This window comes from Oncorhynchus keta, chromosome 15 (genome assembly GCF_023373465.1).
Source record: "Oncorhynchus keta strain PuntledgeMale-10-30-2019 chromosome 15, Oket_V2, whole genome shotgun sequence".
Classification (NCBI taxonomy): Eukaryota; Metazoa; Chordata; class Actinopteri; order Salmoniformes; family Salmonidae; genus Oncorhynchus; species Oncorhynchus keta.
In genome coordinates this window covers 44651410-44667785 of record NC_068435.1, presented here as the reverse complement: position 1 = coordinate 44667785, position 16376 = coordinate 44651410, and the positions used below count along the sequence as shown (strand labels likewise).

Here is a 16376-nt window from a genome sequence, read left to right as displayed (position 1 = left end):
GGTTTCAGGTGTCTCCGGAAGGTGGTGATTGACTCCGCTGTCCTGGCGTCGTGGGGGGGTTTGTTCCACCATTGGGGGGCCAGAGCAGCGAACAGTTTTGACTGGGCTGAGCGTGAACTGTACTTCCTCAGTGGTAGGGAGGCGAGCAGGCCAGAGGTGGATGAACGCAGTGCCCTTGTTTGGGTGTAGGGCCTGATCAGAGCCTGGAGGTACTGAGGTGCCGTTCCCCTCACAGCTCCGTAGGCAAGCACCATGGTCTTGTAGCGGATGCGAGCTTCAACTGGAAGCCAGTGGAGAGAGCGGAGGAGCGGGGTGACGTGAGAGAACTTGGGAAGGTTGAACACCAGACGGGCTGCGGCGTTCTGGATGAGTTGTAGGGGTTTAATGGCACAGGCAGGGAGCCCAGCCAACAGCGAGTTGCAGTAATCCAGACGGGAGATGACAAGTGCCTGGATTAGGACCTGCGCCGCTTCCTGTGTGAGGCAGGGTCGTACTCTGCGGATGTTGTAGAGCATGAACCTACAGGAACGGGCCACCGCCTTGATGTTAGTTGAGAATGACAGGGTGTTGTCCAGGATCACGCCAAGGTTCTTAGCGCTCTGGGAGGAGGACACAATGGAGTTGTCAACCGTGATGGCGAGATCATGGAACGGGCAGTCCTTCCCCGGGAGGAAGAGCAGCTCCGTCTTGCCGAGGTTCAGCTTGAGGTGGTGATCCGTCATCCACACTGATATGTCTGCCAGACATGCAGAGATGCGATTCGCCACCTGGTCATCAGAAGGGGGAAAGGAGAAGATTAATTGTGTGTCGTCTGCATAGCAATGATAGGAGAGACCATGTGAGGTTATGACAGAGCCAAGTGACTTGGTGTATAGCGAGAATAGGAGAGGGCCTAGAACAGAGCCCTGGGGGACACCAGTGGTGAGAGCGCGTGGTGAGGAGACAGATTCTCGCCACGCCACCTGGTAGGAGCGACCTGTCAGGTAGGACGCAATCCAAGCGTGGGCCGCGCCGGAGATGCCCAACTCGGAGAGGGTGGAGAGGAGGATCTGATGGTTCACAGTATCGAAGGCAGCCGATAGGTCTAGAAGGATGAGAGCAGAGGAGAGAGAGTTAGCTTTAGCAGTGCGGAGCGCCTCCGTGATACAGAGAAGAGCAGTCTCAGTTGAATGACTAGTCTTGAAACCTGACTGATTTGGATCAAGAAGGTCATTCTGAGAGAGATAGCGGGAGAGCTGGCCAAGGACGGCACGTTCAAGAGTTTTGGAGAGAAAAGAAAGAAGGGATACTGGTCTGTAGTTGTTGACATCGGAGGGATCGAGTGTTTTTTCAGAAGGGGTGCAACTCTCGCTCTCTTGAAGACGGAAGGGACGTAGCCAGCGGTCAGGGATGAGTTGATGAGCGAGGTGAGGTAAGGGAGAAGGTCTCCGGAAATGGTCTGGAGAAGAGAGGAGGGGATAGGGTCAAGCGGGCAGGTTGTTGGGCGGCCGGCCGTCACAAGACGCGAGATTTCATCTGGAGAGAGGGGAGAAAGAGGTCAGAGCACAGGGTAGGGCAGTGTGAGCAGAACCAGCGTTGTCGTTTGACTTAGCAAACGAGGATCGGATGTCGTCGACCTTCTTTTCAAAATGGTTGACGAAGTCATCTGCAGAGAGGGAGGAGGGGGGAGGATTCAGGAGGGAGGAGAAGGTGGCAAAGAGCTTCCTAGGGTTAGAGGCAGATGCTTGGAATTTAGAGTGGTAGAAAGTGGCTTTAGCAGCAGGGACAGAGGAGGAAAATGTAGAGAGGAGGGAGTGAAAGGATGCCAGGTCCGCAGGGAGGCGAGTTTTCCTCCATTTCCGCTCGGCTGCCCGGAGCCCTGTTCTGTGAGCTCGCAATGAGTCGTCGAGCCACGGAGCGGGAGGGGAGGACCGAGCCGGCCTGGAGGATAGGGGACATAGAGAGTCAAAGGATGCAGAAAGGGAGGAGAGGAGGGTTGAGGAGGCAGAATCAGGAGATAGGTTGGAGAAGGTTTGAGCAGAGGGAAGAGATGATAGGATGGACGAGGAGAGAGTAGCGGGGGAGAGAGAGCGAAGGTTGGGACGGCGCGATACCATCCGAGTAGGGGCAGTGTGGGAAGTGTTGGATGAGAGCGAGAGGGAAAAGGATACAAGGTAGTGGTCGGAGACTTGGAGGGGAGTTGCAATGAGGTTAGTGGAAGAACAGCATCTAGTAAAGATGAGGTTGAGCGTATTGCCTGCCTTGTGAGTAGGGGGGGAAGGTGAGAGGGTGAGGTCAAAAGAGGAGAGGAGTGGAAAGAAGGAGGCAGAGAGGAATGAGTCAAAGGTAGACGTGGGGAGGTTAAAGTCGCCCAGAACTGTGAGAGGTGAGCCGTCCTCAGGAAAGGAGCTTATCAAGGCATCAAGCTCATTGATGAACTCTCAGAGGGGACCTGGAGGGCGATAAATGATAAGGATGTTAAGCTTGAAAGGGCTGGTAACTGTGACAGCATGAAATTCAAAGGAGGCGATAGACAGATGGGTAAGGGGAGAAAGAGAGAATGACCACTTGGGAGAGATGAGGATCCCGGTGCCACCACTCCGCTGACCAGAAGCTCTCGGGGTGTGCGAGAACACGTGGGCGGGCGAAGAGAGAGCAGTAGGAGTAGCAGTGTTATCTGTGGTGATCCATGTTTCCGTCAGTGCCAAGAAGTCGAGGGACTGGAGGGAGGCATAGGCTGAGATGAACTCTGCCTTGTTGGCCGCAGATCGGCAGTTCCAGAGGCTACCGGAGACCTGGAACTCCACGTGGGTCGTGCGCGCTGGGACCACCAGATTAGGGTGGCCGCGGCCACGCGGTGTGGAGCGTTTGTATGGTCTGTGCAGAGAGGAGAGAACAGGGATAGACAGACACATAGTTGACAGGCTACAGAAGAGGCTACGCTAATGCAAGGAGATTGGAATGACAAGTGGACTACACGTCTCGAATGTTCAGAAAGTTAAAATGATTAAAATGATACAGTACTGCTGAAGTAGGCTAGCTGGCAGTGGCTGCGTTGTTGACTTTGTAGGCTAGCTGGCAGTGGCTGCGTTGTTGACACTACACTAATCAAGTCGTTCCGTTGAGTGTAATAGTTTCTACAGTGCTGCTATTCGGGGGCTAGCTGGCTAGCTAGCAGTGTTGATTACGTTACGTTGCGTTAAAAGAACGACAATAGCTGGCTAGCTAACCTAGAAAATCGCTCTAGACTACACAATTATCTTTGATACACAGACGGCTATGTAGCTAGCTATGTAGCTAGCTACGATCAAACAAATCAAACCGTTGTGCTGTAATGAAATGAAATGAAAATGTGATACTACCTGTGGAGCGAAGCGGAATGCGACCGGGTTGTTGAGTGCGGAAGTTCTATTCAGTAGACGTTGGCTAGCTGTTGGCTAGCTAGCAGTGTCTCCTACGTTAAGGACGACAAATAGCTGGCTAGCTAACCTCGGTAAATTAAGATAATCACTCTAAGACTACACGCTCTAAACTACACAATTATCTTGGATACGAAGACAGCAAAGACAACTATGTAGCTAGCTAACACTAAACTAATCAAGTCGTTCAGTTGAGTGTAATAGTTTCTACAGTGCTGCTATTCGGTAGACGGTGGACGTTTGCTAGCTGGCTAGCTGCTGGGCAGATAGCAGTGTAGACGACGTTAGGACGACGAAATACGAAGTTGCAATAGAAGTGCTGACTGTTTCACTTTGTTGTCCTCTTTCTTTTCCTTTTTCTTCTGTCCTTCTTTTGTCCTTATTTTGTCTTCCTTTCTTCTGTTAACTAGATATTTTTTGTTGTTATTCTTTGTAAGCTAGCTAGCTTCTTCCAGGAGAGTCCCTAGCAACTGCTTAGCAACAAGTAAACAATTCTGCTAGCAATTCAGCTAGCTAAGATAACTGTACAATTTTATGAAAAATAGTTACTTTTTCAAAAGCCTGTCTTTTTTGGTTTGTTCCTTGTTTTGTCTTCTATTGAGTCTTGCAGTTTTCTCTTGATTTTTTTCGATGTACTTCACTCTAAAAAAACATTTAAATCTCAATATATACAGGAGCTAATTTTTCAGCAGGTGCTCAATTTAGAACTCCGGAACTAAGGAGTGATCACCCCAATCCATAAAAGTGGAGACAAATTTGACCCAAATAACTACCGTGGGATACGCGTCAACAGCAACCGTGGGAAAATCCTCTGCATTATCATTAACAGCAGACTCGTACATTTCCTCAGTGACAACAATGTACTGAGCAAATGTCAAATTGGCTTTTTACCAAATGGCCATATGACAGACCTCGTATTCACCCTGCACTCCCTAATTGACAAACAAAGAAAATAAAACAAAGGCAAAGTCTTCTCATGCTTTGTAAATTTCAAAAAAGCTTTTGACTCAATTTGGCATGAGACTCTGCTATACAAATTGATGGAAAGCGGTGTTGGGGCAAAAACATATGTCCAAACAGTTTGCAGTTAAAATTGGCAAAAAAAACACACACATTTCTTTCCACAGGGCCGTGGGGAGAGACAGGGATGCAGCTTGAGCCCCACCCTCTTCAACATGTATATCAACGAATTGGCAGGACACTAGAACAGTCTGTAGCACCCGGCCTCATCCTACTAGAATCTGAAGTCAAATGTCTACTGTTTTCTGATGATCTGGTGCTTCTGTCCCCAACCAAGTACAGCCTACAGCAGCACCTAGATCTTCTGCACAAAGTCTGTCAGACCTGGGCCCTGACAGTAAATCTCAGTAAGACAAAATAATTGTTTTCCAAAAAAGGTCCAGCTGCCAGGATGGCAAATACAAATTCCATCTAGACGCTGTTGCCCTGGAGCACACAAAAAACTATACATACCTCGGCTTAAACGTCAAGGCCACAGGTAACTTCCACAAAGCTGTGAACGATCTGAGATACAAGGCAAGAAGGGCCTTCTATGCCATCAAAAGGAACATCAAATTTGACATACCAATTAGGATCTGGCAAAAATTATTAAATCAGTTATAGAACGTATTGCCCTTTATGGTTTTTCTGGGGTCTGCTTACCAACCAAGAATTAACAAAATGGGACAAACACCAAATTGAGACTGCAATGCAGAATTCTGCAAAAAAATATAATCTGTGTACAATGTAAAACACCAAATAATGCATACAGAGCAAAATTAGGCCGATACTTGCTAATTATCAAAATCCACAAAAGAGCCAATAAATTCTACAACCACCTAAAAGGAAGTGATTCCCAAACCTTCCATAGCAAAGCCATCACCTACAAAGAGATGAACCTGGACAAGAGTCCCCTAAGCAAGCTGGTCCTGGGGCTCTGTTCACAAACACAAACAGAACCCCAGGACAGCAACATAATTAGACCCAACCAAATCATGAGAAAACTAAAATATAATTATTTGACACATTGGAAAGTATTAACAAAAATCAGAGCAAACTAAAATGCTATTTGTCACTGAACAGAGAGTACACAGTGGCAGAAAACCTGACCACTGTGACTGAAAAAAAATTAAGGAAACCATTTGACTATGTACAGACTCAGTGAGCATAGCCTTGCTATTGAGAGAGGCCACCGTAGACAGACCTGGCTCTCAAGAGAAGACAGGTTATGTGCACACCGCCCAGAAAATGAGGTGGAATCTAAGCCTGCACTTCCTAACCTCCTGACAAATATACAGTGGGTTGTGAAAGTATTCACCCCCCTTCACATTTTTCCTAATTTGTCACCTTAAACCCTCAAATTAAAATTACCTACCACTTTGAAGATGCAAAATATTTTTATTGTGAAACAAACAAGAAATAAGACAAAAAAAACAGAATACTTGCATGCATAACTATTCATTCCCCCAAAGTCAATACTTTGTAGAGCCACTTTTATAGCAATTACAGCTGTAAGTCTCTTGGGGTATGTCTCTATAAGCTTGGCACATCTAGCCACTGGGATTTTTGCCCATTCTTCAAGGCAAAACTGCCCCAGCTCCCTCAAGTTGGATGGGTTCCGCTGGTGTACAGCAATCTTTAAGTCATACCACAGATTCTCAATTGGATTGAGGTCTGGGCTATGACTAGGCCATTCCAAGACATTTAAATGTTTCCCCTGAAACCACTCAAGTGTTGCTTTAGCAGTATGCTTAGGGTCATTGTCCTGCTGGAAGGTGAACCTCCGTCCCAGTCTCAAATATCTGGAACACTGAAACAGGTTTCCCTCAAAAATGTCCCTGTATTTAGCACAATCCATGATTCCTTCAATTCTGACCAGTTCCCCAGTTCCTGCCAATGAAAAACATCCCCACAGCATGATGCAGGGATGTTGTTTTCGGGGTGATGAGAGGTGTTGGGTTTGCGCCAGACATAGTGTTTTCCTTGATGGCCAAAAAGCTACATTTTAGTCTCATATGACCAGAGTACCTTCTTCCATATGTTTGGGGAGTCCCCCACATGCATGTTGGTGAACACCAAACATGTTTGCTTCTTTTTTTCTTTAAGCAAAGGCTTTTTTTCTGGCCACTCTTCCGTAAAGCCCAGCTCTGTGAAGTTTATAGCTTACAGTGGTCCTATGGACAGATACTAAAATCTCATCTGTGGAGCTTTGCAGCTCCTTCAGGGTTATCTTTGGTCTTTTTGTTGCCTCCTTGCCTGGTCAGTCAGTTTTGTTGGGCGGCCCTCTCTTGACAGGTTTAACGTGGTGCCATATTCTTTAATTTTTTAAATAATGGATTTAATGTTGCTCCGTGGGATGTTCAAACCCTGATCTGTACTTCTCCACAACTTTTTCTCTGACCTGTTTGGAGAGCTCCTTGGTCTTCATAGGCCGCTTGCTTAGCGGTGTTTCAGACTCTGGGTCTTTCAAAACAGGTGTATATATACTGAGATCATGTGACAGATCATGTGACACTTAGATTGCACACAGGTGGACTTTATTTATCTAATTATGTGACTTCTGAAAGTAATTGCTTTCACCAGATCTTATTTAGGGGCTTCATAGCAAAGGGGGTGAATACATATGCACTCTGTAACATCTCTCACAGAAGGCATAGACCAAAACGCAGCGTGGTAAGTGTTCATGATCATTTATTACTCAAAAACACAAACAACAAAGAACAACATAACAAAGTGAAAAAAACGAAACAGTTCTGTCTGGTGCAGACACTAAACAGAAAATAACTACCCACAAAACACATGTGGGAAAAAGGCTGCCTAAGTATGATTCCCAATCAGATCGTTGTCTCTGATTGGGAATCATCCTTAGGCAGCCTTTTTCCCACCTGTGTTTTGTGGGTAGTTGTTTTTTGTATAGTTGATTTGCCTTACAGAACTGTTCGTTTTTCTCTTTGTTATTTCGTTTGAGTGTTTTGAGTAATAAATTATCATGAACACTTACCACGCTGCGCTTTGGTCCGATCCTCATTCTGACGAGACACATTACACACGCACCACTTTTCTTTTCTTTTCTTTTTTTAAACAAGTCATTTTTTAAATTTCACTTCACCAATTTGGACTATTTTGTGTATGTCCAATACATGACATCCAAATAAAAATCTATTTAAAGGACGCAACAAAATAGGAAAAGGCCAAGGAGGGTGAATACTTTTGCCAGGCACTGTATGACCATATTGGAGACACATTTCCCTCAGATTACACAGACCCACAAAGAATTCTAAAACAAATCCAATTTTGTTTAACTCCCATATCTATTGAGTGAAATACCACAGTGTCATCAACAGCAGCTAGATTTATGACCATTATAACACTGTACAGTATATAGCCATAATACGACATTTGAAATATCTCTATTCCTTTGTAACTTTGTGAGTGTAATAATGTTCTATTTTTATTGTTCATTTCACTTTGGTTTATTTTACATTTAACTTGCTTTGTCAATGTAAACATATGTTTCCAATGCCAAGAAATTGAGAGAGAAAGAGAGAGCGAGAGAACGAGAGAGCGAGAGAACGAGAGAGCGAGAGAACGAGAGAGCGAGAGAGAGAAAGAAAGAAAGAGACAGAGCAAGAGAGAGAGAGTGAGAGAGAGAGAAAGAGAGAAAGACAGAGGGGTTAGTGGGAGGGAGAGAGACGGAGAGACAGAGAGAGAGAGAGAGAGACAGAGAGAGACAGAGAAAGGCAGAGGGGTTAGTGGGAGGGAACGAGAGAGAGAGAGAAAGGCAGAGGGATTAGTGAGTGAGAGAGAGAGAGAGAGAGAGGAGAGAGAGAGAGAGAGAAGAGAGAGAGAGAGAGAGAGACAGAGAAAGACAGAGAAAGACAGAGGGTTAGTGGGAGGGAGAGAGAGAGAGAGACAGAGAAAGACAGAGGGGACGGAGTGGGAGGAGAGAGAGAGAGACAGAGAGAAGAGAGAGAAAGAGAGAGAGAGACAGAGAAAGACAGAGGGGTTAGTGGGAGGGAGAGAGAGAGAGAGAGACAGAGAAAGACAGAGGGGTCCCATCCTCGGATGGGGCGACAGTGTCTCCTGTCCCCTCCTGTCTCAGCCTCCAGTATTTATGCTGCAGTAGTTTGTGTCGGGGGGCTAGGGTCAGTTTGTTATATCTGGAGTACTTCTCCTGTCCTATTCGGTGTCCTGTGTGAATCTAAGTATGCTCTCTCTAATTCTCTCCTTCTTTATTTCTCTCTCTCGGAGGACCTGAGCCCTAGGACCATGCCCCAGGACTACCTGACATGATGACTCCTTGCTGTCCCCAGTCCACCTGGCCATGCTGCTGCTCCAGTTTCAACTGACCTGAGCCCTAGGACCATGCCCCAGGACTACCTGACATGATGACTCCTTGCTGTCGCCAGTCCACCTGGCCATGCTGCTGCTCCAGTTTCTGTTCTGCCTTACTATTATTCGACCATGCTGGTCATTTATGAACATTTGAACATCTTGGCCATGTTCTGTTATAATCTCCACCCGGCACAGTCAGAAGAGGACTGGCCACCCCACATAGCCTGGTTCCTCTCTAGGTTTCTTCCTAGGTTTCTTCCTAGGTTTTTTGCCACCATGCCATTTTGCTGTTTGGGGTTTTAGGCTGGGTTTCTGTACAGCAGAGAGTCTGTATATAAATATTTGATTTATTCACAGAGAGAGAGAGAGGAGACAGAGAGACAGAGAGACAGAGGGGTTAGTGGGAGGGAGAGAGAAAGACAGAGGGGTTTTCCTCACAGTGGCAATATGTTTCCCATGTTTTGCTTCTTTGAAGTTGAGAGAGTCTGTAGTGTATTCACACTCTTTTCTTTTCCTCACACAGTTTTCCTGACTAGAATATTGCTGTGGTATGTGACCAGTGTGTGTGTGTGTGTGTGTGTACGTATGCTCTCATGCGATGCCTGTCAGGTATATATCTCAGTGTGGTGTGTGAAATGACTTCTGTCACTGCAGAGTCAAGCCATTGTGTCAGCTGTCACGCAGACGGAACATCACTCTGACCTGGGAGATGCAGGTATGACACATCGGGAGAATGTGTGTGTGTGTGTGTGTGTGTGTGTGTGTGTGTGTGTGTGTGTGTGTGTGTGTGTGTGTGTGTGTGTGTGTGTGTGTGTGTGTGTGTGTGTGTGTGTGTGTGTGTGTGTGTGTGTGTGTGTGTGTGTGTGTGTGTGTGTGTGTGTGTGTGTGTGTATACAGGCAGAACAACATCATTGTGACATGAGAGACAGGTATGAGACAGGCAGTAAATTGAATATGTCAAACGTTTCTGTCCTGGAATACATCGGCAGATCATCCTAGTCTATCAATAAGTTTGGTGTTAGACTGACTACAAGATGTTGCTAGAATGATGGATGAAGAGAAAGTAGTTAGTCCTTTTTTGCATCTTCGACCCAACAACCCTAGCTAATGCCATGGAATCTACTAGAGTATCCCCTACAAGTGTGTTTGAAAGCGATAAAGTAATAGAGTATAAGAAAGAAAGCTTCATATACCTTTGCTGTTTCCGTCAGGACCTCTTAGTACGGTACACTCATCGATGGCGCCATAGGGCTCAAATAGGCGGTACACATCCTCCTCTGTCTGCTGCTTGTTCAGCATCCCCACAAACAGCTTCCTGTCCTCTGGAGGGACAAGAGGAAGAGCCGTATGGTCAGAGGCACAGCCCAAAAATACTGTAGTCTGTACTGTCAACAAGGGGATGAGAAATTAAGAGAGAGAAGGAAATGAGCCTAGGAGAAGGAAAGAGAGGAAACTACCAGAGTGAAGGAGAAGGAGTGTTTGTTTGCTCTATCCCAGCAGCACCCAGAGTTGTCTCTGCCATGACAGCTCTCTGTAAAGATTCACACCGTAACTGGGGTATAGGCAAGAGGGCTGTACCATAGCCTGCTTTGATACACACATACTAACCCCACATATGCAAACACACAATGCAGAGGACTAGGCACACATACATGAATTTACTTTCATATTTAATCAGTGGATAAACCCAACATTAGGCCTAGAGCCTTTGTCATGTGCGGGGGTGGCAGACATGTGTGTGTGCATGTGTTTTGGGGGTCGGAAGGGGTGAGGGAGGGGGTTATTTGTGTGTGGTAAAAGGGGGGCGGTGGGAGTTGGTGTATGTGTGTGTGGTAGGGTTTTGAATAAGGTGACATGAAAGCGGAGGCCTGCTGTGCTTTGTGTTTTTTTGATGACTTCAGGGATCCGTGTTATCAGACCAACAGAAAGTGATGGGCTGGCACATTAAAGTTTGAAGCGCGAACAAGCTCACACACACACACACACACACACACACACACACACACACACACACACACACACACACACACACACACACACACACACACACACACACACACACACACACACACACACACACACACACACACACACACACACACACACACACACACACAATAGTGTGACATCATCCGCCCCCTCACTCCACTGCTGCTATCAGCACGCCTGCTGACTTCACTGAACACATAAATCAGACTATTCACAAACCGAAGATAGAGAGAGAAATTGACACACACATACGCTGGTTGTGGCAAGTGTTGCATCAGGAGTGTGGAACACACAAATACACCCAGTGCAAGGCGTTGCATCAGTAAAGTAAATCACACGGAGGGTCTATGGGGGCAAGAGTGATTAGATGAGAGTAGAGAGCTATTGGAGCCTAGACTCTTCTACAGCGTTATTACCAACTCTTCAGGAGAATTAGTTTCTCTCTCTTCCACTTTCTCTCTCTCTCTCTCTCTCTCTCTCTCTCTCTCTCTCTCTTTTTGTGGTAATATCTATCTGTATTGGTCACTCCTTTCTCTATATCACTCTTCTATTTATCGCATACTCACTCTCTCTCTCTCTCTCTCTCTCTCTCTCTTTCTCTCTCTCTCTCTTCCTCTGTCCCTGACTTTCTCTATTTCCCTGCATCCCTTTCTCTCTCTCTATCATAAACATATGCGGTAGATAGGATAATGCCCCTCAACACTCCACTGCAATCATTAGCTGCTTCTCATCAATTCATTCATTAAACGCTTTACTAGTAAATCCAGGCCCTAGGGGCTCAGGGCCGCGCGTGTGTGTGTGTGTGTGTGTGTGTGTGTGTGTGTGTGTGTGTGTGTGTGTGTGTGTGTGTGTGTGTGTGTGTGTGTGTGTGTGTGTGTGTGTGTGTGTGTGTGTGTGTGTGTGTGTGTGTGTGTGTGTGTGTGTGTGTGTGTGTGTGTGTGTGTGTGTGTGTGTGTGTGTGTGTGTGTGTGTGTGTGTGTGTGTGTGTGTGTGTGTGTGTGGGTGTGTGTGTGTGTGTAGGCAAGTGTGTCTGTGTTCTCGCCTGCTCTGTCCTAGAAACTAAAAACAGACTGTGAAATGCTCCTCTCCCCCACCAGAGCTCAGAGCGCATCAGAGAGCATCAGACGAGTGTAGAGAACAGGATTAAAGATTCATACGCACAATTCAAGTCAGATCATCCACTCACCCCTCCCCTATCCAAACACACACACACACACACACACACACACACACACACACACACACACACACACACACACACACACAAACACACACACCCACCACTGACCCCAAAAGCACAATTCGAGTGAGATCTTCCATTTTCCAGTCTCGCTCATATTCACATCACCCCTCTTCCTTTTCCTTACAAAGCCTCCCCCTTCCCACACACACACCGCTCTCTCTCCCCCAACCTCTTTTTATCCTCCCCCACCCCCGCAGTAGCAGTGCACACTTAGCTAACTCCAATCTCCCATCTCAGACTCTAGCATCTCATTTAGTGTTGGCACATTCGGTCTCAGCGTGTGACTGTGTATGTTTGTGTATGTGTGTGTGTGTGTGTGTGTGTGTGTGTGTGTGTGTGTGTGTGTGTGTGTGTGTGTGTGTGTGTGTGTGTGTGTGTGTGTGTGTGTGTGTGTGTGTGTGTGTGTGTGTGTGTGTGTGTGTGTGTGTGTGTGTGTGTGTGTGTCTGTGCGTGTGTGTGTGTGTGTGTGCATGCATGTGTGCTTTCATCTCCACACAGGGCTTAGGGCCATCTGGTATCAGTGCAGAGGCCAGGGAGATGAGTCCCTGTTCCAAAGGCCTGGGAGAAACTGATAGCGATGGAGCAGAGAGGGAACGTAAGCGGAGCAGAAGAGAGGAGTAGAGGAGCTTCCAAAGGCCTAACCACCACGAATCTCTCATCTCTCTCATCTCTCCTACAATATCTGGGTCTGGTATTAAGTGTAACTATTAGCCAAACTAGTGTGATGAGTAAGCTTGGGAGAATCTCAACTGCATTTCCTTGATTCCTTTCCGTCCTCTATCCTCACCTCCTTCTCAAAATCCATTGGATGATAAGGTCAAAAGGTCCCTCCCCTCTGACCTTTTCGTCTAATCGGAATCAGGAGAGGAACAAGGAAATGCAGTTGAGATTCTCCCCTTTGGCTGAGATCTGTCTATGTTAGCTCCCAGAGCAAACGCCTAGGCTTCTGCTCAGCGGACTAATGCATGCGTGCAGTACAGGCGGGCAAGGCAGTTAGGTGCTGTCATGATGGACATGGATACTCATGTACTGAATAATTAAGGACTGGCTTGTGCTAAATCAGAAGCTATGCGTCAAATTCTCTGCCAAACAAAATCAAGCAAAACATCTGAAAAGTAACGGAAAAACATCAGCACTTTGAGTTGCAGACAGTGCTTGCTTAGATGTCTTAAAAGCAACACACTTCCCTCCCACTCCAAATGCCATTACTGACCATTTCCATAAATTTATCCTAGGTTCAAAGGTGGTTTGGTGTTTGAAGTGTGTATGGGGTGTGGGGAAGACATCAAAGGGAGATGGGGATGCTGTGTCTGTGTGTGTTTGTGTGTGTGTGTATGCGTATGTGTGTATGCGTACGTGCACGCACGCATGTTTGTGTATGTGTGTTACTGTGCACGTACATGCATATGTGTGTGTGAGTATGTGTGTTGTGGCCTTAGGCTGGTTGGTATCTAAGGACGGTGGTGTAGCAGTAAACACCTTGCCCTCCATCTCTCTGACGGTGTGGAGCAACAACAGTGTCTGCTGCCTTCGGGTATTATCATAACATTTGAACTTCTTGGGGTAAAATAAGTTAGAAAGCTATGAGACAGGTTAAAAGTGACTTTGTGTTGGCGGGGGACAGGTTGTACATGCAAAACAGGTGCCTTTGCTGTGATAATGTCGAAGTAGTTCTCTGGATGAGCTGAAAATATAGGCACACATGATGGAAAGCAACTATCAAAGGCCTATGCGGTACTGATACACAGCGGAATCCTATGGAATGTCTTATTCCCCTTCCATCTGGTGTTATGCTCACATTTGAATGCATACTGGCACTTTACATGTACAGTAACAGTGCCTTCGGAAAGTATTTGTTCCTTTCGGCTTACTCCACACTTTGTTGTATTACAGTCTGAATTCAAAATGGATTCAATAGTTGTCTTCTTCTCACCCATCTACACACAACATCCCATAATGATGAAGTGAAAACATGTTTTAAGACATTTTTGCTAATTTATTGAAAATGAAATACAGAAATATCTCATTTGCATAATAATCATACCCCTGAGTCAATACATGTTAGCATCACCTTAATCAGCGATTACAGCTGTGAGTTTTTCTGGGTGCGTCTCTAAGAGCTTTACACACCTGGATTGTACAATATTTGCACATCATTCTTTTTTTAAACTAAGTTGGTTGTTGATCATTGCTAGACAGCCATTTCTATGTCTTGCCATAGAGCTTCAAGATGATTTATGTCAAAACTGTACATTCAACGTCGTCTTGGTAGACAACTCCAGTGTAGATTTGGCCTTGTCTTTTAGGTTATTGTCCTGCTGAAAGGTGAATTTGTCTCATAGTATCTGTTGGAAAGCAGACTGAACCAGGTTCTCCTCTAGGAATTTGCCTGTGCTTATTTCTATTCCATTTCTTTTTATACAAAAAACTCCCTAGTCCTTGCCAATGACAAGCATACCCACAACATTGATGCAGCCACCACCATGCTTGGAAATACGATGAGTGGTAGGTACTCAGTGGTGTGTTGTGTTGGATTTACCCCAAACATAACGCTATCCATTGCCCCCCCCACCCACCCACATTTTTACACTGCTGCTACTCTCTGTTTATTATCCATGCATTGTCACCTCTACCTACATGTACATATTACCTCAATTATCTTGACAAACCGGTGCCCCCGCACATTGACTCTGTACTGGTACCCCCCGGTACCCCCCGGTACCCCCACACATTGACTCTGTACTGGTACCCCCCGGTACCCCCACACATTGACTCTGTACTGGTACCCCCCGGTACCCCCCGGTACCCCCACACATTGACTCTGTACTGGTACCCCCCGGTACCCCCACACATTGACTCTGTACTGGTACCCCCCGGTACCCCCACACATTGACTCCGTACTGGTACCCCCCGGTTCCCCCCGGTACCCCCACGCTATTGTTATTTTATTGTTGCTCCTTAATTATTTATTATTTTTACATTTACATTTTAAATGTTTTAATTGTTATTTTATTTATTGAGAAGCTTGGTTGAATACGGTGCCCAGAGGTGTCCAGATTAGACTGCCTGCTCCTCAGTCCTAGTTGCTAATATATGCATATTATTAGTATATTTGGATAGAAAACACTCTGAAGTTTCTAAAACTGTTTGAATGATATCTGTGAGTATAACAGAACTCATATGGCAGGCAAAAACCTGAGACAAAAATCCAACCAGGAAGTGGGAAATCTGAGGTTGGTCAACTTTCAACTCAGCTCCTATTGAATATACAGTGTGATATTGATCATGTCGCACTTCCTAATGCTTCCACTAGATGTCAACCATCTTTAGAAACTTGTTTGATGCTTCTACTATGAATGGGGGCTGAATGAGAGGGGAATGAGTCAGAGGTCTGCCAGCAGGTCACGCGCATTTCACATGAGAGGTATCTCCCATTCCTTTGCTTTTCTGAAGACAAAGGAATTCTCCAGTTGGAATATTATTGAAGTTTTATGTTAAAAACATCCTAAAGATTCATTCCATTCATCTTTTGACAAGTTTCTACAGACTGCCACGGAACGTTTTTACATTTTATCTGCAACTAGTGAACAGGCTTCGTGAGTTTTGATTTGTTTACCAAAGGCGCTAACAAAAGTAGCTATTTGGACATAAATTATGGACATTATCAAACAAATCAAACATTTATTGTGAGAGACAGAGACGGTCTCCAGGATGTGGGTAGGTTTCTGCGGTCCTATTGCCAGGACCGACTGGCGTTCGTGCCCTGGGCTGAGATGGCACAGAACTCGCTCCGCCACTTCTCCACGAACCTCTCTCCCTTCCAGTGTGTACTGGGGTACCAGCCGGTTCTGGTGCCTTGGCATCAGGGTCAGACCGAGGTTCCTGGGGTGGACAACTGGTTCAGGCGCGCAGAGGAGACATGGGAAGCCATCCGTGTCCACCTTCAGCAGGCCGTGACGCGCCAAAAGAGGAATGCAGATCGCCACCACAGTGAGACCCCGGTGTTCACACAGACACGGTCTGGCCCTCGACCCGAAACCTGCCCCTCCACCTGCCCTGCCAGAAGCTGGGTCCGCGGTTTGTGGGGCCATTTAAAGTCCTGAGGAGAGTGAACGAGGTTTGTTTTTGGTTACAGCTTCCACTCGATTACCGTATTAACCCCTCGTTCCATGTGTCTGTCCTCAGGCCGGTGGTGGCTGGCCCGCTCCAGGAGTCTGAGGTGCGGGAGGTTCCTCCGCCCTCTGGACATCGGGGGAGCCCCGGCGTACTCTGTTCGCTCCATACTGGATTCGAGGCGAGGGGCCTTCAGTGTCTTGTGGAGTGGGAGGGGTACGGCCCGGAGGAGAGGTGCTGGGTTCCGGTCGAGGACGTGTTGGAGCCATCTATGCTGCAGAGGTTCCACCGTCTTTGTC

General features: G+C 46.5%; 1 protein-coding gene across 3 annotated transcripts in view; it reads right to left on the bottom strand.

Moving 5' to 3' along the window:
- Positions 1-16376, bottom strand: part of LOC118395072 (CUGBP Elav-like family member 5) — a 50895-nt gene that overhangs the window by 9665 nt on the left and 24854 nt on the right. For all 3 annotated transcript variants that reach the window (XM_052464241.1, XM_052464240.1, XM_052464242.1), the window contains exon 4: positions 9926-10054. In XM_052464241.1, coding sequence (XP_052320201.1) covers positions 9926-10054 — 129 coding nt within the window. The remainder of the gene's footprint in view (positions 1-9925; positions 10055-16376) is intronic.